The sequence below is a fragment of the Carcharhinus amblyrhynchos genome, chromosome 1 (genome assembly GCF_965287045.1).
Source record: "Carcharhinus amblyrhynchos chromosome 1, sCarAmb.v2.hapA, whole genome shotgun sequence".
Taxonomy (NCBI): domain Eukaryota; kingdom Metazoa; phylum Chordata; class Chondrichthyes; order Carcharhiniformes; family Carcharhinidae; genus Carcharhinus; species Carcharhinus amblyrhynchos.
In genome coordinates this window covers 79,409,481-79,430,965 of record NC_137324.1, presented here as the reverse complement: position 1 = coordinate 79,430,965, position 21,485 = coordinate 79,409,481, and the positions used below count along the sequence as shown (strand labels likewise).

General features: G+C 44.0%; 1 protein-coding gene across 1 annotated transcript in view; it reads right to left on the bottom strand.

The window, feature by feature from the left end:
• lnx1 (ligand of numb-protein X 1) overlaps positions 1 to 17,065 on the bottom strand; it is a 124,286-nt gene extending 107,221 nt beyond the window's left edge. Inside the window, exon 1 of the mRNA XM_080187544.1 lies at positions 16,593 to 17,065. Within this exon, the coding sequence (XP_080043670.1) occupies positions 16,593 to 16,957 (365 nt within the window). The 5' untranslated portion in view covers positions 16,958 to 17,065. The remainder of the gene's footprint in view (positions 1 to 16,592) is intronic.
• Between the last annotated feature and the right edge of the window lie 4,420 nt (positions 17,066 to 21,485).

Here is a 21,485-nt window from a genome sequence, read left to right as displayed (position 1 = left end):
TTGGGAATGCCCAGGGCCAATGGAGCTGAGTGGAGGGGCATGGTTTGAGATGGAGAGTACGGGGAACTATTGGGAATGGGTGTGGGGCATGGGTTGGCATTGCTGGGGCATGAGAAGTAGATGGGAGGATGGGAGGGTGAGAGGGCGTGAGGGGGCAGGGCTAGGGGGCCAAATACTTAACTACACAGCTGGGACAATGCCTCAGAGAACAAAGGCAGGCTTTTAAACAAGCTCATCTAGGCACTTAACAGCCCGTGTTGCCTTTGATCAGCAATGCTACCCTTCCCCCCATCCCCAGGACAAAAATCACATCGTTCTGGGTACTTTTTCCTGAGGCAAGAGTGTTTGGCTGGGAAATATCACGACTCAAGTTAATTGCCTTTCAGATGAAAATCCAGCCTCAATATCTCTTTACGTTGCTTGGAGGTATATTTAATAATGCTCCTGTGAAGATCCTTGGGACATTTTATTTATAGAATCACAGAATCGCTACAGTGAAGGAGGGGGCCATTTGGCCCATTGTGTCTGCACCCACCACAATCCCACCCAGCCCCATTCCTGAAACCCCACATACTTACCCTGCTAATCCCTGACACTAAGGAGCAATTTAGCCTGGCCAATCAACCTAACCGGCACATCTTTGAACTGCGGGAGGAAACCCACGCAGATACAGGGAGAATGTGCAAACTCCAGGTAAAGGTGAGTTGAGATTATTTTATCCCTTATACAAATATTCTTTTATCCTTTTATCTGTATAAGGGCAGTACAGCAATTAGGGCAGTGATATGCTCCTCCTGCCAGATGTGGGCGATTAGAGAGCAATCTAGTCTCCCTGACAACTTTGTCTGCAGGAAGTGTGTCAGTTGCAGCTCCTCATAGACTGCATTGTTCAGTTGGAGCGGCAGGTGGATGCACTGTGGAGTATACAGGAGGCAGAGAGTGTGACAGACACTAGTTACAGGGAGGCTGTCACACCACAGGTTCAGTCAGGTGGATGGGTGGCTACCAGGAGAGGTAGGCAGGTACTGCAGGGGTCTCCTGTGGCTATTCCCCTTTCAAACAGATATATTATTTTGGATACTGTCAAGGGTCGATAACCTGTAGGGGGAATATACCAGCAGTAGCCAGGCCTGTGGCACCACACCTGGTTCTGCTGTACAGCACGGTCGGGGAACGAACAAGCGAGCATTAGTAATAGGGGACTCGCTAGTTAGAGGCACAAACAGGCATTTCTATGGCTGCAATCAAGACTCCAAGATGGTGTGTTGCCTCCTTGATGCCAGGGTCAAGGACGTATCTAAGCAGTACAGGTCACTCTTAAGGGGGAGGGTGAGCAGCTAGAAGTTGTTGTATATATTGGTACCAACCACATAGGTAGGAAAAGGGATGAGGTCCTGAAGTGTGAATACGGAGAGTTAGGCAGAAGGCTAAAGTGCAGGACCTCAAAGGTATTAAGTTCTGGACTACTACTGGGTGCCACATGCTAGTGAGAGTAGGAATAGGAAGATTAGGCAGATAAACGCGTGGCTTGACAGCTGGTGCAGGGGGCAGGAATTTAGATTTGTGGATCATTGGAATCTTTTCTGGGGAAGGGGTGACCTGTTCAAGAGGGACAGGTTACACCTGAACTGGGGAGGGACTAACATCCTGGCGGGGAGGTTTGCTAGAGCCACTCGGGAGGGTTTAGATTAGTTTGTCAGGAGGGGTGGGACCCAAAGCAGTAGTGAGACAGAAGAGAATGTTGAGGACAGCGCAGAAGTTAAAAAAAGCACATTAAGTAGTACAGGCAGTGTCAGTAATCCTAGTGTCAGACAGATCAGGCAAAAGCAAAGCAGACAGCAAGGGAAGTCCAGATTAAACTGCATTTATTTGAATGCAAGAGGCCTGACGGGCAAGGCAGATGAACTCAGGGCAAGGATGGGTACATGGGACTGGGATATTATAGCAATTACTGAAACATGGTTAAGGGAGGGACAGGACTGGCAGCTCAATGTTCCAGAGTACAGATGCTATAGGAAAGATAGAACAAGAGAAAAGAGAGGAGGGGGAGTTACACTTTTGAATTGGGAAAACATCACGGCAGTACTGAGAGGGGATATATCTGAGGATTCAGCTACTGAGTCTACATGCGTAGAACTGAGAAATAAAAAATCACTTTGGTAGGGTTGTACTATAGACCCCCAAATAGTCAGTGGGAAATTGAGGAGCAAATATGTAAGGAGATTACAGATAGCGCCAAGAAAAATAGGGTGGTAATAGTCAGAGATTTTGGGACAGCCATTGTATTAGAGAGTTGGATGGAGAAAAATTTGATGAGTGTATTTTGATGGTATCAGGTAGGAACTTTCAAAAGTTGATTGGGGGAGTCTGTGGGAAGTTAAAGAGACATCTGGTAAGTGGGAGGCTTTCAAAAGTGTGTTAACTAGGATTCAGAGTAAGCACATACCTCTTAGAGTGAAGGACAAGGCTGGTAGAAGTAGGGAACCCTGGATGACGCAGGATATTGAGGCCCTGGTCAAGAAGAAGGAGGCACAAGGCACGTTTAGGCAGCTGGGATCAAGTGAATCCCTTGAAGAGTATAGGGGATGTAAGTTAAGAGAGAAATCAGGAGGGCAAAAAATGGACACGAGATTGTTTTGGCAGATAAGGCAAAGGAGAATCTAAAGAGCTTCAACAAATACATAAAGGCCAAAGGAATAACCAAGGAGAGAGTAGGGCCTCTTAAGGATCAACAAGGTTATCAATGTGCAGATCCACAAGAGATGGGTGAGATCCTAAACGAATATTCCTCATTAGTATCTACTGTTGAGGAAAGCATAGATGTTAGGGAACTTGGGGAAATAAACAATGATGTCTTGAGCAGTGTACATATTACAGAAATGGAGGTGCTGGAAGTCTTAAAGCGCATTAAGGTAGATAAATCCCCAAGACCTGATGAAGTGTATCCCGGGACATTGTGGGAGGCTAGGGACGAAATTACAGGTCCCCTAGCCGAGATATTTGAATCACGGATGGTCACAGGCAAGACGCCTGAGTATTGGAGTATAGCAAATATAGTGCCTTTGTTTAAAAAGGGCTGCAGGGACAAGTCTGGGAACTACAGGCTGGTGAGCATCACATCTGTGGTGGGTAAGTTGTTGGATGGTATTTTGAGAGACAGGATCTGCAGACATTTAGAGATGCAAGGATTGATTAGAGATAGTCAGCATGGCTTTGTGAATGGAAAATCATGTCTCAGAAATTTGATTGAGATTTTTGAAGGTGTAACTAAGTAGGTAGATGAGGGCAGTGCAGTTGATGTTGTCTACATGAACTTCAGCAAGGCCTTTGACAAGGTACTGCATAGTAGGTTGTTGCATAAGGTTAAATCTCACGGAATCGAGGATAAGGTAGCTAAATGGATAAAAAATTGGCCTTAGGACAGAAGCCAGAGGGTGGTTGTAGAGGGTTGTTTTTCAAACTCGAGGCCTGTGACCAGCGATGTGCCTCAGGGATCAGTGCTGGTCCATTGTTATTTGCCATTTATATTCATGATTTGGATGACAATATACAGAAGTGTCCAGAGGGGCAATTTTTTCACACAGAGGATGGTGAGTGTCTGGAACAAGCTGGCAGAGGTAGTAGTACAGGCGGTATAATTTTGTTTTTTAAAAAGCATTTAGACCGTTACATGAGTGAGATGGGATTTAAGGGATATGGGCCAAAAGCAGGCAATTGGGACTAGCTTAGGGGTTTGAAAAGGGTGGCATGGACTAGTTGGGCCAAAGGGCCTGTTTCCATGCTGTAAACCTCTATGACTCTATGACCATGACTCCATACAGACAGTGACCTAAGGCCAGAATTGAACCTGGGTCCCTAGTGTTGTGAGGCAGCAGTGCTAACCACTGTGCCACCCCATTAAAGATGCTCTATAAATACAAACTGTTGCTGTTGTAGTTGACAAGATACCAGAAACGGTAAAGGTTTGGCCTATGTATTTCAAACGTATTATGTACTTTGAGTTCAAAATAATCAGAGCTGGTAGATCAGAGACAAAGATGGAAAATATCCGAACTTGGTAAACACCTTAAAATGTAGCCTCAGCTAAACATGCAACCACACAATCCATGGACACACGCCAAGTTTGTCTTATAATGTGAGAGTAGAACCTGTTTCCTCCCAAAGTAAAGCATTAAGATGTCATGCTGCATAACATCTTGGAGAGCTGAAGTTGCTCCAATCAGAGGGAACTAGGCTGCATTATGGTCTTTGGGAGCTGAGTGTTCTAGGTAGCTGAAGCCTGAGAACTAGATTGCATTATCTGCATGGCATTTCTACAATATGTTGTTCAGTTTACAGTCAACATGTTAAATCTAGTTTCAGAAACCACTTGCGCCTGGAATCTTGAGTGGAGCTATTGTCGTTGGATTAATTGTTGCCACAGCAACCGTGGTAAAACCTACAATAACAACAGACATAATACAAGGAGCCATCAGGTGACAATGGAAACTGGAGCCCAGCTCCTATGAAGTGAGTAGGAATAATATTCACTTTACAGGCCTCGGAAAGGAAAAGCCCCGCTGCATTGTCAAAAGAGGAGCAGAAATACCATTGAATTTGGGTCCATAGCTCTTCCACTATAAAACTGGCATAAAAACATTCTACAAAAATTTGAAGCAAGAATAATGTAGAAAGGAAGTGCATCATGTGCAAGATTTTTATCATATGTAAAAGTGTATAAAATAGATAAGGCGTTGAGCATGATTTGTATCAAACATTTTATTCCAGAATCTTACACCACAGGAAGAGGCCATTCAGCCCATTTCAGGCATTTCCTGACTTGAATGGGTACTTCTGAAAAAAGGGTGGTCACTGATGGGTGGCATGATGGCATAGTAGTTAGCGCTGCTGTCTCAGAGCACCAGAGACCTGGGTCTGATCCCAGCTTGGCTCACTAGCTGTGTGGAGTTTGCACATTCTCCACGTGTCTGCGTGGATTTCCTCCGGGTGCTCTGGATTGGCCATGATAAATTATGGGGATTAACAGGGTAAATACATGGAGCTATGGGGATAGGGCCTAGGTAGGATTGTTGTCGGCACAGGCTCAATGAGTCAAATGACCTCCTTCTGCACCAAAGGGATTCTATGATTTGATGATTCTATGACTTAGCCATCACCCCTCCAACCCTAGGGGTGAATATCTTCAAACAATAACCCAGTTTGTGGCTAATCAACCCAAGACCAACACCATACTTGGAAAAAGAATTGGGAAAAGCCACATGGTGGGGCTGCCGTGTTGGTCTTCCCTTCAATCTTTATCTGTTGTCGGCAGAAAGACACAGCACTAGCAGAAAGGGCAGTAACACCTATGCCTTAAGAACTGGAGCCTGTTACATCCTCAAGTCTCCAAGCTTATTACTTTTACAAGTTCATCAATACAGCACATTGACCTGCACATAATGAGACGACATGCAACTAACTACGTGACATGCAGAAAATCCATCTCTTCGAGAGAATCCTGCAACAACTTTTGCATGCGACTTTAGCTGTTGAAATCACCTAAACAAAGCTTCATAAGACATCTTCTACATCAGGCCTGCAATGTTTGTTTTCCCACACAAGCCAATCACATGGATAATGAATTATTTCTCTTGATTCTCATTTGTAAAAGTGCACTGTTCTCTTTAAACATACTTTCATCGGCTGTGTTTGTCTCTGTGAGTGAGTGCCATAGCATGAGATTTTCAGGCTGAGTGCATGAGTAAACAATCCATTGTATTTAAACCTATTAAAAGCTGGCTGCTGATCATTCAGTGTCCACACACTCAGGGTTAAAAACATACTACACATACACACCTCCCTCTCAAAGGCTTACTGATTAAAGACATTAGGGAAGGAAACATGATTAGCACTCTCTCAGTTTGTCTGTAACATAAATGAGAGAAGTGATGAGCGTTAGAAGCATCGGAATATATGTAGCAATGAGTGGGGACCAAAACAGATTTGCTGGGATGAGGAACCAGGTTGACGTTCAGGTAATAATGGTCAGCAGAATGGTGAGCAAAAGGACTGAGATGCAAATCAAAAATAGTATATCTAGAAGTACTGGGGAGAAGAGAGCTATGGTTTGGGAGGTTTTAGGGTATGTGAGCTTAAAAAAACTGAGAGTAATGAGAAACAACAGACACAATGGAGTGGCATAAAAACCACAAACACCAGAAGCCACAAACACACTGTGCAGCACAAAAGCAAGACTGGCTGATGGTTGAAGGAAATCGTTAACTACAGTTCTCAGCTGATGCCTGGGAACTAGTGGATGAGACTGCCCGATAAATATTCTAAGCACGTTTCTTTCAGAGGTACTGTGGAGAACCAAGATTAGGATGCTGAACGAGTGCTACCTGTGGCCCCTACTTTAGGCTCCTCTTTTCCATCTCCCCAACTGGTCCTGTAACTCACTGGCTGCTTTCAGCCTCACTCCTCGTCTGCACTCTCCCTGCACCTTTGTTTCTGACTGCTTGTTCCATGTTAGCATTGGTAGCTGTGGAGGAAAGACAAGTGCCAGATGCCAGTTATTGCACTGATTTCCCCCTTTTCTGATCTTTGCCAATGCTACTATTGGTAAGAATCTCCTTTTCAGTGCAGCTGAACCCAAGTACCTCCTGTCCCAGGATAAGCCCAACAAAATTTAGCAAATCCAAAGACCAGAGCCCCTCTTTCAACAACCTGTCCCTGTCCAAATCACACTGTTGTCAAATCTCAGAAGTCCCTGCACTCAGCTCAATGCCAGCATATCCAACAACCCTGTATCTCTGTGGGTATATTTTAAAATGATTATCCTTTAAAATCTCACTGACCTTGGCCCATCCTATCTGAACCCCAGTGACCAGTTTCGTCCTCACCTCAACACAAATCCTCCCCTTCTCTATCTCCACTTTATACCCTATTCTGGTCATAAGATCATCAAATCCCTACAGTACAGAAGGAGGCCATTCAGCCCATCAAGTCTACACCCACAATAATCGCACCCAGGTCCTATTCCCATAACCCCACATATTTACTCTGCTAACCCCCCTGACACTAGGGTCAATTTAGCATGGCCAATCAACCTAACCTGCATATCTTTGGACGGTGGGAGGAAGCCAGAGCACCCAGAGGAAACCCATGTCGACACGGGGAGAATGTTCAAACTCGACATAGACAGTGACCCAAGGTCGGAATTGAACCTGGGTCCCTGGTTCAGTGATGCAGCAGTGCGAACCACTGTGCCGCCCATTCCTAGTTAATTGATCAGCTATTACGTTCTTCTACTGTAGAAAGCTGTAAACATCAACTCACAAAGTAATGGATTTTCTTTGCAACAATATTAAGAGAATTCCAAAAGCCAATATATGTTAAATGCAGTGAACAGTTAATGAATCTTCTGATTTGTTATTTTGTAATTCTAGGATATTTCTGAGCTTAAGGTGTAAACACAAATAAACATAAAGCAATGCTGGAATTTATAAGAATACACAGCAACATTAGCATGAATATAAAAGCAAAATAATGCTGATACTGGAAAATCTGAAGTAAAAACAGAAAAGAGTGAAATATTCAGCAGGTCAGACAGAATCTGTGCAGTGAGGAACAGAGTAATGAAAGATAAGTCAATATTGTGTTCAACCGGTTCAGATAATAGCCTCAGCTCCCAGTGTTTAAGAATAGCTGCTGTTGATGATGAATTCTGATCCATCTACACCTCAGGCACACCCAGTTTTTGTATCTTTACTTGTTCCATTGCCTGCTTTTGCTCTGCACTATCGTCCCTTTTAATCATTTAAGTTCACTGTGGCAAATCAACCTAACTTGCACATCACTGGACTGTGGGAAGAACACAGTAAAAAGTCTGACAACACCAGGTTTTAGTCCAACCGATTTATTTGATAATAGACTCACAAGCTTTTGGGGTTAGCCCCTTCGTCAGGTGAATGGAGAGTTCTGGCCTCAGACAGAGCATATAAAGCACAGACAGTTTACAGATTACTGATTAGAATGCGAATCCTTACACCTAACCTGCTGTTCAAGACCTGAAGTGGCTGACAATGTGAGTGGAAGGAGCACTGATCACAGGTTAAAGAGATGTGTATTGTCTCCAGACAGTACAGTAAGTGAGATTTTGCAAATCCAGGCAAGTCACGGGGGTTACAGATAGTGCGACATGAACAGGTTGGACTAAAACCTGGTGTTGTCAGACTTTTTACTGTGTTTACACCAGTCCAACGCCGGCATACCCACATCATGACTACTGTGGGAAGAAACCAGAGCACCCGGAGGAAACCCATGCAGAAATGGGGAGAATGTGCAAACTCCACACAGACAGTGACCTGGGGCCAGAATTGAACCTGGATCCCTGGAGCTGTGAGGCAGCAATGCTAACCACTGTACCACCATGCTGCCCTTTCCATTAGCTGAGATTTTACAGACATTGCAGTGGGGCAAGGAGTGGGATGGTAAAAAGCTGGGGAGCTATATTGTGACAATACCCCTGTGCCAATTTGTCACATGATGTGGAGATGCCGGCGTTGGATTGGGGTAAACACAGTAAGGAATCTCACAACACCAGGTTAAAGTCCAACAGGTTTATTTGGTAGCAAAAGCCACTAGCTTTCAAAGCAGTGCTTCTTCATTAGGTGAGTGGGATTTCAGTTCAGAAACAGGGCATATGATGTGAAGATGCTGGCTATGCTGCAGGAAAGGCTGTCCCCAGGCATGGTACATTGGGGAGACCATGCAAACACTGTGACAACTGATGAATGAACATCGCTCGACAATCACCAGGCAAGACTGCTCCCTTCCTGTTGGGGAACACTTCAGTGGTCACGTGCATTCAGCCTCTGATCTTCCAGTAAGCATCCTCCAAGGCAGCCTTCACGACACACGACAACGCAGAATCACTGAGGAGAGACTGATAGTCAAGTTCCACACACGAGGATGGCCTCAACTGGGATCTTGGGTTCATGTCACACTATCTGTAACCCCCACGACTTGCTTGGACTTGCAAAATCTCACTAACTGTCCTGCCTGGAGACAATACACATCGCCTTAACCTGCGCTTAACCCTCTCTCCACTCACATTGTCCGTACCTTTAAGACTTGATTACCTGTAAAGACTCGCTTTCCAACCATTATTTTGTAAACTGAGTTTGTGTCTTTATATGCCCTGTTTGTGAATAGAACTCCCACTCACCTGACGAAGGGGCTACAAGCGCTCCAAAAGCTCATGGCTTTTGCTATCAAATAAATCTGAAGGATTCCCAGTCAGGGCTCTGTGCTAGAGTGGCTCCCCACTGAATGGAGGCTTTGAATAATTAAAGGCCCAATTAAGGGCCATTTTTCCAGGAGTCTCCATGCCTGTAAAAGAAGATTGGGATTAGGAAAGGCTGTTTGCACAGCCCCGAAGACACATTTTATTTTTAAGTTCATTTATGGGGTGTGGGTGACACTCGCTAGGCCGGCATTTATTGTCCATCCCTAACTGCCCTTTAGAAAGTGGTGGTAAGCTGCCTTTTGAACTTTTGCAGTCCTTGAAATGTAGGTACACCCACTGTGCTGTTAGGGAGGGAGTTCCAGGATTTTAACCCAGACCCCCAGAAGGGTCTGCTCTCTGATAGAATTGCCCTCAGGTGCCTCCACAATGAGTCCATTCTCTAATCCGACAGCCTGCTACAGCAGCACGCACCCCTCCCAGAGATACCTCTGAAGCTCCACAGGTGCAGGCCTGCCAAATGGACCAGCAGCATCTGTAGCCTATTCGGACAAATGGGCCCAACGCAGACAATTAAGAGACCACATCCAGGAAGATTGCCACTCTGGTCCCATCATGCCCACCCTGATGGGCCCAGGAACCACATATGATCCTGTCATTGGGACTTCTCTCTCCTGTAGAGATCCCAGCCATTCATTACCTCTCTCCAAAGATGCTACTGGACCTGCTGAGCATTTCCAGCATTTTCTCTTTTAATTACAAAAATATGAACATTGCTAAATACCACTTTTTGTCTCATTTCTAGTTAATAATACATTATACTGTGCAGTGAAGCACAACACAAACACACTATAACACAAGATGTGGAGCTATTTTTTGGTACTCACTGCTCTCTGTATAGAAAATGCAGGTTGCCAAAACTGTCAATATAGTTAGCAGGACTTAGCCAGGGCAATGCCAGCAGCAAGAGAGCTTTCATTGTCAAAAGATGGTTGCTGAGATGCCGCTCTGTAATCTATCTTTCCCTCTCCCATAAGGGCACATATATTTCAGTCCAGCTGTGTGACAAATCACTCCCTGTTTTATGGCTCAACAGTCATTCCTGCCTGAAGACTGGTACTCTGAACTTAAATCTCTTCAAAATTAAGCTGGACTGAACATTATTGAAATGTAAGAAGATTACAGAGTTTGATCATCAGATGGAGTCAGCATTCATACAGAAAATCTGGGTACTGACATCCTTATCCACTACTTAACAAGGTAACGGGAGGGAAACAGCAGCATATAAGTTATTACTTCATCACACCATGCGTTTTTATGTTAGGTGGCATTTAGAAATAATGAGATAGTGTGCTTCATAAATACATGCTCACAGTGCTTTTTATCCCCGCTTGCTGTTTCACAGATTAAGGCATCAGTATTAACAACCTGATGATGTGCAGGAGGGGGTCGGGAGAAATTATAAATGCAGAAACTGGATCATGCCCCAACAGCCCCCCGACCCCAAACTTGCCTGTTGCCAACTCGAAGGTGGTGGGTTTCATCACATGCAATCCGTCAGATTTTTTACAAAGATGTTTCATTTTTCTGCTCCCCACCGCTTCCACGTCCCTGCCGGTTTTGTCCATGTTTTTCTCCCTTTTACTTGAACAATGCAGAATGTGAGAGACTAAAGATACTTTGGTAGGAGTTGATGATTGTGAACAGTCAAGAATAATTCATTAATTATTTTAAATCAGGTTATTGAATGCGTGATTTAAATGTCGTTGCTACTCAGGTGGTTTTCCCAAGGCTCAGGACAACTGACAGTAAAAGCAAGACGTGAGATGGTGCCTAAAGAAGATAGATGCCTTTTATAGCACTCCTTGGGATCAAAAGGCACAACAGTGCATTGCTCAGCCTTTTTGGCCCATGCCCTATTGGCTGAATTCCGTCCATATTTTAGGTTTATATATCGGTGAAGTACTGAGAGTGCGTTACATTCTCAGGCCGGAATTTTACCGATACGCATGCCCCAGAATCGGGGCAAGCGAGGCTTACAGAACGGCATTCTCCGGTCTTGGCAGGATCCTCTGAGCCTCAGGTGTAAAATTCTGGTATCAGAGTTGCGTTTGGAGGAAATGTATTAAATTGAAGCCCTCTTTACCTGTTCATAAAAGACAGTGGCCGGAATTATCTGGCCTCATCCGCAGCTGGGGTTCTCCAGTCCTGCTGCAATTAATGGAGTTTTGTCCGGCAGCAGTGGCAGGGAGATCGAGATCGGAAAATCCCACCCAATGTTTGAAAAAGCTGTTTCTGCTGGGTGTTCAACCAGAACCGGTAAAACAGATTTGATCATTTTCATCAGCCTTGGGACCAGGCCATGCACAGACTGGTTGCCACATTTATAACAGTATCTAATTAAAATAGGTAATTCAACGACTGTGAAGTACTTTGTGAAATTATGAGTAGGTTATTGCATAAAGTTAAATCTCATGGGATCTAGGGTGAGGGAGCTAAATGGATACAAAATTGGCTTGATGACAGAAGCCAGAGGATGGTTGTAGAGGGTAGTTTTTCAAACTGGAGGCCTGTGACCAGCGGTGTGCCTCAGGGATCAATGCTGGGTCCATTGTTATTTGTCATTTACATTAAAGATTTGGAAGGGAATATAGGTGGCATGGTTAGTAAGTTTGCAGATGATACCAAGATTGGTGGCATAGTGGACAATGACGAAGGTTACCTCAGATTTGCAACAGGGTCTTGATCAGTTGGGCCAGCGGGCTGACGAATGGCAGATGGACTTTAACTTAGATAAATGCGAGGTGATGCATTTTGGTAGACTGAACCAGGGCAGGACTTACTAAGTTAATGACAGGGCGTTGGGGAGAATTACAGGACAAAGAGATCTGGGGGTTCAGGTTCATAGCTCCTTGAAAGTGGAGTCACAGGTGGACAGAGTGGTGAAGAAGACATTAAGCATGCTTGATTTCATTGGTCAGAACGTTGGGATGTCTTGTTGAAGTTGTACAAGACATTGGTAAGGCCACACTTGGAATACTGTGTACAGTTCTAGTCACCCTATTATAGAAAGGATATTTTTAACTAGAAAGAGCGCAGAAAAGATTTACTAGGATGCTACCAGGACTTGGTTCGAGTTATAAGGAGAGGTTAGGTAGACAGAGACTTTTTTCTCTGGAGTGTAGAAGGCTGAGGGTTGATCTTATAGAGGTCTGTAAAATAGAGGGGCATAGATCAGCTAGATAGTCAATATCGTTTCTTAAAGTAGGGGAGTCCAAAATTAGAGGGCATAGGTTTAAGATGAGAGGGGAGAGATACAAAAAGTACCTCACAAGAGATTATTGCAGAAGGTCGAGGGACATGGAGTTGGGGGTAGGGTGTTAGCATGGATAGAGGATTGGTTGTCAAATAGGAGGCAGAGAGTGGGGGTCAATGGGTGCTATTCGGATTGGCGGATGGTGACTAGTGGAGTGCCCCAGAGGTCGGTGCTGGGGCCTCAGCTTTTTACCATTTATATAGATGATCTGGAGGAGGGAACCGAGTGTAGGGTGTCAAAATTTGCTGATGACACCAAGATTGGGGGAACGGCAAATTGTGCGGAGGGTGTGGAGAGTCTGCAGAAGGATCTAGATAGGATGGGCGAATGGGCCAGGAAATGGCAAATGGAATTTAATGTTGGCAAGTGCGAGGTGGTCCACTTTGGTAGGAAGAGTGGTAGGAAGGACTATTACTTACAGGGCGAAAAACTGCAGCAGGCGACGGTGCAGAGGGACCTCAGGGTCCTTGTGCATGAGTCGCAAAAACCCAGCTTGCAGGTGCAGCAGGTGGTCAGGAAGGCGAATGGGATGCTGGCCTTCATAGCGAGGGGGATTGAATATAAAAGTAGGGAGGTCTTGCTGCAGCTGTATAGGGCATTGGTGAGGCCGCAGCTGGAGTACTGTGTGCAGTTTTGGGTGCTGCACCTGCGCAAAGATATTTTGGCCTTGGAGGGAGTGCAGAGGAGGTTTACTAGGCTGATACCAGAGTTGAGGGGGTTGAGCTATGAGGAGAGGCTGAATAAACTAGGCTTGTACTCGTTAGAGTTTAGAAGAATGAGGGGAGATCTCATTGAGACGTATAAGATGATGAATGGGATGGATAGGATAGAGGTGGAGAGACTCTTCCCGCTCAAAAAAGACAGTAGGACTAGGGGGCACAGCCTCAAGATAAAGGGGGTGCGGTTTAGAACGGAGTTGAGGAGGAACTTCTTCACTCAAAGGGTGGTGAATCTCTGGAATTCTCTGCCCATTGAGGTGGTGGAGGCTGCCTCGCTAAATATTTTTAAGACGCGAGTTGATGGGTTTTTGATAAGAGAGGGGATTAAGGGTTATGGGGAGAGGGCGGGAAAGTGGAACTGAGCCGCGACAGATCAGCCATGATCTTATTGAATGGCGGGGCAGGCTCGAAGGGCTAGATGGCCTACTCCTGCTCCTATTTCTTATGTTCTTATGTTCTTAAAAGTGTCCAGAGGGGCAATTTTTTCACGTAGAGGGTGGTGAATGTCTGGAACAAGCTGCCAGAGGTGGAAGTAAAGGTGGATACAATTTTGTCTTTTAAAAAACATTTAGACAGTTACATGGGTAAGATGGTATAGAGGGATATCAGCCAAATGGGGGCAGTCAGAACTAAAGTTTAAAAAAAAGGGCAGCATGGACAAGTTGGGCCGAAGGGGCTGTTTCCATGCTGTAAACCTCTAAGTTTATCTCTAAGGCTTACATTAACATTGCAATGAAGTTACTGTGAAAATCCCCTAGTCGCCACACTCCAACGGCTGTTCGGGTACATTAAGGGAGAATTTGGTATGGCCAATGCATCTAAGCGGCATGTCTTTCAGACTGTGGGAGAAAACCTGAGCACCCGGAGGAAACCCATGCAGACATGAGGAGAATGTGCAGACTCTACACAGACATTGGCTCAAGCTGGGAATCAAACCTGGGTCCTTGGTGCTGTGAGGCAGCAGTGCTAACCACTGTGCCTTATTGATGAGCAAAACCTAATAACAGGACACAGAATCCAGAATGATTCGCAACATGGTTTGGACAAGGAATAACACACACAATCTATCCAAGAAAGACAACTGCATTAGCTAGAAGATTTTTCTTGGCCCAGAAGCAAAGGTAAATAGAACCATGAACTGAGGAAGTTAAAGCGGATAGACAATGCCACAAGTGACTTGTCACAAAGGGACACACGTGGATCTACCTCACATTAAGTTGATCTTTCTCAAGCTTCTGATTCAGAAACAAGTGCTCAACTAACTTAGCCACAGTTACTCCTGCTGCTGTTACATTCCCATCTGTTACCTAAGCAGTGACAATCAGCAAGATGTTATGGCCTTGCTCGAGCGAGACTGGAAAATCCCGCCCGAGGTCAATGGGCATTTCTGTTGTCCACCTTTTGCCCACTCCGAATCCGTGGTGGACAGGGCGGTAGAATTTCAGCAAATGTGTCGGAATTAATTCACTTTTGTATGGTATGTTTTGTCTGTATAGCGTGCAAGAAACAATACTTTTCACTGTATAGTAATACATGTGACAATAATAAATCAATTCAACGATGACAGAAGTGGTCAGGCTGGTTCAGACCTGACAACTGGTCATTATGATGAACGGTAGTTATACAATGCTCTCCCTGCATTCACATTATCTGTTCAGTAAACACAAACAGCTCAGATAAAAATAAGATCCCGTGACTTTCTTTTTAAATGAAATAACTAGAGTTTTGATTTTCTCTGCTTGTTGTAAAAGTCCCTTGTGTGCTAATTGCACAGTTAAACTATTTATTTCAAAAGGTTAATGACTGTACTAAATAGCCCATAAAGAAATTTTCCGCAAATGCGTTAGCTAGTGCTTTGCAGAGAGATAATTAAACCCCAGACGGCAATAAATAATTGAACAAGTCTCCCATTGGCCAGTACAATGTCTGCAGTGCGGTTTCTGATGTCTGACACAGAAGCCACAGAATTGCAAGGTTTTGCTATTGCCTGTCCATTAACATCGAGCTGGAGTCTGGAAAATTTGGGGTTACAATCTTCGTCATAGTCAAGCTAACTAAATTACTCTCCACAATGACATAACTCTGATGAGGGTCTTTTTTTCTTGTTTTAGGGTGGTCGTTGGATTCTCACCAAAACATTCACATAAAATGCAAAGAATGAAATTGAAATATAAAACTGCTCTCAAATGTTTAACCAGTTGAAGGAATTCTCAGAGTCTACCAATCTCTGTGGCTCGGTTCAGAGGAAGAAGCAGCTGCCACTAGTGTCAGTTTATGACCACTTGGAAACAAAACATAGGACTGGGGGCATAAAAGAGAAAAACATTGACACCTTGTGAGCTGGACGTAGTTGTGACAAAAATAAAGATTCAATGTGATTTGGGTTTCTTTAGTTCAGTTACAAAGCACAAAGGGTTAAAAATCAGCTTGATTCTTCAACAACATTAGGATATCATAGAATCAGTACGGTGCAGAAACACTCTATTCGGCCCATCAAGCCTGCACTGACAACAATCCCACTCAGGCCCTATTCCTGAAACCCCATGTTTTCACCATGCAAATCTCTCTGACACTAAGAGGTAATTTAGCATCGCTAATCAACCCAACTCACACATCTCTGGATAGTGAGAGGAAACTGGAGCATCCAGAGGAAACCCACACAGACACAGGGAGAACATGCAAATGCCCCACAGACAGTCACCCAAGGCCAGAATTGAACCCTAGTCCCTGGCACTGTGAGATAGCAGCGCTAATCACTATGTCACCCTGGTCCCTGGTACTGTGACATAGCAGAACTAATCAGTGTGCCACTGTGGTCCTTGGCACTGTGAGATAGCAGCACTAAGCATTGTGCCACAGTGTCGGCCATATTTCAATACAATCGTTTTTCTGGAGCCACATCGCTGAGGGATAAACGAGATCATCAAATTCAATGTAAATACTAACATCTTGTGAGATTGTTCAATGAAGTATTTGATTGGCCAGTCTTTTGAGTGTTTAAATGTTACAGAAACCTTTTGAAGCCAAAGAGTTCCCTTAAAAATATCATTGTCTTGTGCAGTGGATCTGCAAGGTGAATTTTGAAGAAGAGGGATAACAATATAAAACATATTCAATAGAAGAATTGTGACTCTTATCATTTCTGGACAATCCATTTACTTTAAAAATAATTCTTATTTAGCTGTGGTATATTGCTGCATGGAGCAATCGCTTTGGTCAATCAGCAACAGTTTAAGGCCACGATTAATAGATTGGATGTAATATCAGCAACAGGTTCATGTCTCAACACATTTGTGTTAGCATTTTTCTCCAATAGCCAAAGTGGACTTACTTGCAACGTAGATGAACTTCTAGTTCACAGCGTGGCACGACTTCAGTGCAGTATTCCGTAAATGGACAAAAGACCCATAGTTTATCCAGCAGTTTTAGTACTAAGAAGCTTGACTTCTTGCACACTTTCAGACACAAGGGCTTCCGATCCATGGGGCAGAAATCTTTGACTAGCAGGAAATTGGTAAGGCACAAAGTACAGTAAGTGTGACCACATGGTGTGTCCAGTGGTTGCACTAAGGGCTGCAGGCAGATGTGACATATGAGATCGTCATCTATTTCATCCTGGTAATTATATGTATGATTTTCCTGGGACAGGTGAGGTTGTCCACAGCAGAGGCAAAGAGCTGGCATGGCAGGATCCATATTCACTGCAGAATCACTTTATTCCAGCAATACAATATTCAGTGAAAGCTAGTTCCGAATCAATGTTTATCAATTACGAAGCTTGCTGAGTTTCCGGTTAAACCCAAGAACTGAAAGAAAGAACATGGACAGTGACAATTAAACCCAGTGAAACTCTTCTTTCAACAGATAGTTTTTAAAACGTTATGAAGTTGAACTTTGCTTGAAAAGAATGAAAACACTATAAAACATGTTCAACAGAAGCATTGTGACTCAGATCATTTCTGGACAATATTATTTACTTTAGAAATAATCATAGTAAAGGTCATACCAAGAGATTTAACAATACGACAGTGAGAATGAAGCAGGATATGAGCTCAAACGTGTCCTCCGGAGTCACAAGAGCACATTTTAGTTTGGTTCATTTGATGGTTCTCTCTTGTCACTGAGTTTTGGGGTTTAAGCCAGAGCTGACAATTCAGTGCAAGCAATACATTATCACTCTGGTTAGGTTGATTGGCCATGCTTCAGTGTCAAGGGTGTTAGCAGGGCAAATACATGGGGTTACGGAGATAAGGCTGGTTGGGATTATTGTCGGTGTAGACTCAATGGGCCGAATGGTCTCTTTCTGAGAATAGCTGAGATATTAAAACGATGCCTTACTCTACCACATTGCTCAGGCAAGTAAGAGTTATCCCAGTGTCCTGACTAACACACCAGCTTCAACCAATATACCAAAAATAAGTAGAATTAGTGATCTTTTGCTGTGTGCAATTAGCTGTCACTTTTGTCTATTTAGCAAAGTAAATGTAATGTCTTAATATCTATTGCAGAGGGAAACATCTTGAATGAGGATATGTCAAAGGGTCTCAGGCAAAATCTTTAGAAACTTTCACACTTTATTTGATGCATTTTCAGGCAGTTTGGAATCTACAATGAATACACAAATTGATCATTTTCCCAGATAATAAAGGAGAGTCATCTTCACAACTCTCCGGAAAAATATTTCCCCATTTTTTATTTGGGAATTATTTTTTCCTTCTTGCAGTGTAACGTTTCTTTTCTGGCAAACTACTTCAGGGGAGAAAATGTATTCACTTTCCTTCTAAAGCTGGCACTCCCCACCCTCTCCCCCTCCTCCTACATTTTCCCCACATCTCCTCCCTCCCCGCACATCCTCATCTCTGCTCCACATTCCCTTCCCCTTACATCTTCGCCCTCCACACGACCCCCCACCCTCTCATGCTGGCATTTCCCTCTATTGCCTTCAGTTAAGTCTGCCACGGATTCCTCCTCCTTCCACATCTCAGTTAATTCAGTCTCCTCTTCATCCCCTTGCCGCTCCTCATCTCCCCACCACCCGCCTGCCCGCCCCCCCCCCCCCACCTCCAACCCTAGTGCCACAATTGAGGCTCTTACTTCTGAATGTGACTGTGATAATGCTACACACTGGTGGCCGGAATTGCTAATCTGTTGAGAATTTCTGCCCACAATATATAGCAGCGTTCCGGTTCTTAAAGCAACAGCACAAGGCAGTGGTCCTTGGGAGAGGGGGAGTGTCTGGGAAGATACTTGGCCTACATTGGCTTTCAGCTGCAAAAGCAGGCAGACACAGACAACATGTCCCCAAACAATGACTGCTCAGGCCTGAGCTCTTTGCAGTTCTAGGTGAAGTCTCCCCTTCAACTGAAAGCCACTAAAATCCACTGATTTTACACTGATAAAGGAAAAAAAGGAGTAAGTTAAATGGAAAATGAATGTTAAATCTCCAACTGTCAGTCTGCATTGGAGCAGTTTAAGCAAGTTCTTTGTTCACAGATATACTGGATAAAAAAACATGCGATAGGGACATGACCAGGCCAAAAATAAAAGTAATTCTTTGCACTATCAGGGATGTTGACTTTTGCAATATTGTCGTGTAGGACATTTCCCAAGGTCAGTGAACAGGGATTGATCTGCAGGACAATAAGTGCAGCAATGATGTCACTCATTGTATTCATTTGCCATTTGATAAATAAAGTCAGGATCACAATAGTGAGAATCGGAAAGGAGAAAATAATATCCAAGCTATTGTCAAACTGTACAACTCAGCAAATACATAAAGCAGTGCACAGTGAATCTTCACAAACAGTCACCACACCGCATCATCAGAGGAACTGCAACAGGTCTGTTCAGCAATAGGACCTGTCTGAAAAATTTGCAATCAGAAAACGCCCAGAAATATCTTATTTTAATCTGGCTTTCTGAGAACTGGCAGCTCTATGTAAAACTGGATTTTGTTTTTCTACTCGTCACTGTGATCCTCCCTAAAACAAACCTTTGAATCTGTCTGAACTTGTGGAAGTAAAACTAAAATATGTTGTTTATTTCAAGTTCTATTTGAAATCACCCTCAGCCCCGCCCTGCAGGAGACAGAAAACTTTTATTCATCATTAAACACAAAGTAACAGAACCTTAGTGTAAAATCTTTCATTGTGCATTATGCACAAACCATTTCTCTATGCATTGTTCACGCGAGGTTCCGTATTGGGACTTCAAAGACCAAACTTTACCTTGTAATTTGTTGACATGGTAATGTGGTAAACCAACATGGTTTCTGCAAAATGCAAAGACATAAGAACATAAGAAATAGGAGCAGGAGTAGGCCAACTAGCCCTTCAAGCCTGCCCCGCCATTCAATAAGATCATGGCTGATCTGTCGTGGCTCAGTTCCACATTCCCGCCCTCTCCCCATAACCCTTAATCCCCTCACTTATCAAAAACCCATCAACCCGCGTCACTTCAAAGGGCAGAGAATTCCAGAGATTCACCACCCTTTGAGTGAAGAAGTTCCTCCTCAACTCCGTTCTAAACCGCCCCCCCTTTATCTTGAGGCTGTGCCCCCTAGTCCTACTGTCCTTTCTGAGCGGGAAGAGTCTCTCCACCTCTATCCTATCCATCCCATTCATCATCTTATACGTCTCAATGAGATCTCCCCTCATTCTTCTAAACTCTAACGAGTACAAGCCTAATTTATTCAGCCTCTCCTCATAGCTCAACCCCCTCAACTCCGGCATCAGCCTAGTAAACCTCCTCTGCACTCCCTCCAAGGCCAAAAGTACAGCGCCCAAAACTGCACACAGTACTCCAGCTGCGCCCTCACCAATGCCCTATACAGCCGCAGCAAGACCTCCCTACTTTTATATTCAATCCCCCTCGCGATGAAGTTTTGCGACTCATGCGCAAGGACCCCGAGGTCCCTCTGCACCGTCGCCTGCTGCAGTTTTTCTCCACGTAAGTAATAATCCTTCCTACCATTATTCCTGCCAAAGTGGACCACCTCGCACTTGCCAACATTAAATTCCATTTGCCATTTCCTGGACCATTCGCCCAGCCTATCTAGATCCTTCAGTAGACTCTCCCCACCCTCCGCACAATTTGCCTTTCCACCTGTAACAATCTTACTGGTATATACATGGATTTCAATTCTGATGAAAGGTCAGTAAAATAAAATGTTAATTCAGTTTCTCTCCACAGATGCTGCCTGACCTGCTGAGTATTTCTGTTTTTATCTCCAATTTCCACAGTATTTTACTTCCGTACTTAAGTTTAGATCACTGCCACTTTTCTTCCAAGTGTCCACACCTTGAAGAAGTTTTAGAGTCATAGAGGTTCACATGGAAACAAGCCCTTCAGCCCAACTTGTTCATGCCACCCTTTTTTTTAAAACCAGTTTTGCTCTTCTCTTCAACAGGACTTCTTGTTTTTCCCTTTCATTTTGTTCAGCTTCATTGTTTTTTCATGAGATCTGATGAAAACTCACATTGGGATGAATTTTCTACCTAAGTTGTGGCTACTTCAGAGACAGGCACACCAGCAAATTTGCACTATTGGCTGGAATGCCAGTCATCCTGCATGTTCTTATTTCCAGACTTCAAGCAGAGGGACCTGGCTGTATAGACCATTGATGGTGGCAGGAGAGGTGAACAGAGCAGTTAACAAAGCAGATCGTATTCTGGGCTTCATCAATAGGGGCATAGAGTAAAAGAGCAAGGAGATTATGGTGAACTTACACAAGACACTGTTTTGACCTCAGCTAGAATATAGTGTGCAGTTCTGGGCACTACACCATAAGAAGAATGTGAATGTATTGGAAAGAGCGCAGAAGGGGTTTACAAGGATGAGAAACTTCATTTATAACGACAGGTTGGAAAGGTGGGAATAAGGCTAAAAGAAGATTTGATAAAGGTGTTCAAAATCATGTGGAGACTGGACAGAGTAGAATCATAGAATTCCTACAGTGCAAAAGCAAGTCATTCAGCCGTCCAGTCTGCACCGTCTTTCGAACAGAATATCCTACCCAGGCCTCAAGTGGGAGAAACTGTTCCCACTCTTAAAAGGATAGGAAATGAGAGGGCACAGATTTAAAGTAATCTGCCAAAGAAGCAAATTTGATGTGAGAAAAAGCTTTTACACAGCGAGAGGTTGGGTCTGGAATGCACTGCCTGAAAGTGTGGTGGAGGCAGGTTCAATCGAGACATTCAAGAGGTCATTAGATGATTCTTTGAAT